Genomic DNA, 2,500 nt, shown 5'->3' on the forward strand with positions numbered 1-2,500 from the left:
GATTTGTGTTCATGATATTCAGCAACAATTAAATGTTTTGCAATAAGAGTAAATGTGAATGATATCCAAGTGGTTTTTTTTACCATATTGGAATCGAAATTGTTAAAACAAACGATACCCAACCCCACTGCTTTTATACTGCAAAAGTCAAAAGATAAAGTCTGTTACTCTCCTCTTCCTTCTGTGTATCTGTACTGTATAAAGCACTATATTAATAAACGTGATCTGACAGATTATGTCGTCAGCTTTATTTATATAGACCTTTTTACAATACAGCAGCTTTACTGAGATAACAGGAGAATAACACAACAGAGTTTGTTTCCAGAAGAGAATAGCGTCTCAGTCCAGCTTAAGCCAGTTCAGTGATGCTTCATTTCTGTTGTAAAAAAGTTATTAATTTAGTTCATTTATATATATATATATCCGCTCATCGTCCAGCTCAGTTCAGTTCTCATATAATAGTGTAAATGCAGGAGATCAATAATATTGCTGAATATTAAATTAAACGGCACGTGCTCCTCACCTCTTGAACGTCTCAGCCGGGTTCCTCTCACATTCTCCCGGTTGCAGTGCGCTCTGGACCGCCGGTTCCCTCACTTTCTCCTCGTAATCCGGGACGAGTCCGGACCGGCGTATCTGCGCCACCAGTCCGCGAACGAACCCGCTCACACACAGCGTGTCCGAGTCCTCGGGCCGGCAGAAGTGGAAGCCCAGACAGTGCTGGTGAAGCCCGCGGTGAACAGAACCGGGCCACAGTAACTCCGTACACAGAGCCGTCTTCCCGCTCCCGGGTCCGCCGACCAGCAGAACCCCCCACGACCCGCTCTTCCCCGGCCCGCTGACGGGCTCCAGCGGCTCTGAGGACCCCGGGGCGCTGAGGTTGTGGGTTTTCTCCTGAAGGCAGTGCTGGATCTTGTGGAAGACCCACTCGCGGCAGTAGAAGCGCTTGCCCTGCAACAGGCTGGTCTGGGCCATGATCCGAGTCCGGCGGGTCGAGATGGACTGATGGTTCAGGTTGTTCTGGGCATGTTCTCAAACCCCGCGAGGGCGTCTGCGTAGACACCCGTCCTTCATCATGATGATGAGTTAGAGTGAGCGTTCCTCCCTCGGACCAAAGCAGAACTGGACCCTGAAGATAGCGGTGTTGAGTGTTGCGGGCGGTTCAGACCCAATAGAGTGAAGTCTCCATCAAATCTGTCTGTGACCGTTCATCATAGTGCTGATGAAACACCCTGAAACAAACACAGTTTACTTTCTTTACACGTTTCTTAGTGAACAATCAGCTCAAACATGGTGCTAGCCCAGTTTATGAGTCCCAAGAGAACGCATGAACTTATAAAATGTATTGAAAGCAATGCAAGGCACATCGGCCGAATGTATTAATGTATATAAACAATTAAAGTCCCCCTGTAGTCAATCATTTTATCCCTTAAAACTCATCTTTAATCACCAAAATGACATATTTAAATGTTTTTTTTCTTCATTCCGTAAAATATCTTGAATGTAACTCATTGCCTCATTTAGTATGCGCGACTATGAATATGCAAATGAGCCCCGCCTCCACTCACTCGCTCAGCTCAGAGATCCACTGGTTGACGATCACACGTTGATCTGATTGGTTACAAGGTAGTTTGTGACGTCAGAAACACCAGCGATTTCAAAGCGTGTTTTTGAGACTGTCTTTGGTTCACTGCAGTTTTAAGGAGGAAATACTCAGCAATGCTGTCGACTTATGAATTTACACATGGTTTAAGCATATTAAAAACACCACATAGACACATTAACAACATTAAAAGCTGGACTTTCACCACATGAAAAATATTAATAACTCTCTCCAGTCCACAATCATACTTCACTTTTTATCAACCAATAAATCATGGATAAAACCCATGCAAGTTTATCCAGCAACACAAGAGTGAACAGAGCAACAATACTCATAATATTCATATTCAAGATTCATCACACATGCCTCAAGCATTCTGGCCAACATTCAAAAGAGCAACGAACCACTGAAACATGCAAATATTGAGCCAACTCAAACAGTGAGGGATCAAACTCGTGAATCAGCAGAATTTTAGGAATATCAAGGATGACTTGGCTAGTACATTTGATCTCCTATATCATAACATAATATGATGCCCCAAAGATGTTATTGATTCACAAAGATACTATGATGGCCCAAAAATGCTGACTATGTTTGACACACAGCCATAGTCTTGTAATAGAAAACAAATCAAGACTTTCGCCATATAGGCTAATAAAACCAACAAAACCTAAATCACCACGCTAATAAATCATAAGAGGAGTCAAATGTCTTAGCGTTCATTTTGAAGACAGCAGCTATTCTGTATTTACACACGTGACCTTTAAGGAATCCAAAAGTAATCCGATTACATTACTTTCATATCGTGGTGTTTAGATTACGTTACTAAATACTTTTTTTATGAAGTAATTTCCTGCAATACGGAATACATTTTAAAGTAACCCTCCAATCTCTTGT

The 2,500-nt window shown here is 42.5% G+C and overlaps 1 protein-coding gene across 1 annotated transcript in view; it reads right to left on the bottom strand.

Moving 5' to 3' along the window:
* The window catches only part of ankrd50 (ankyrin repeat domain 50), a 25,388-nt gene that overhangs the window by 22,163 nt on the left and 725 nt on the right, over nucleotides 1-2,500 (bottom strand). Inside the window, exon 2 of the mRNA XM_081382515.1 lies at nucleotides 524-1,232. Within this exon, the coding sequence (XP_081238641.1) occupies nucleotides 524-975 (452 nt within the window). The 5' untranslated portion in view covers nucleotides 976-1,232. The remainder of the gene's footprint in view (nucleotides 1-523; nucleotides 1,233-2,500) is intronic.

The sequence above is a fragment of the Scardinius erythrophthalmus genome, assembly GCF_964197995.2.
Source record: "Scardinius erythrophthalmus genome assembly, chromosome: 13".
Taxonomy (NCBI): Eukaryota; Metazoa; Chordata; class Actinopteri; order Cypriniformes; family Leuciscidae; genus Scardinius; species Scardinius erythrophthalmus.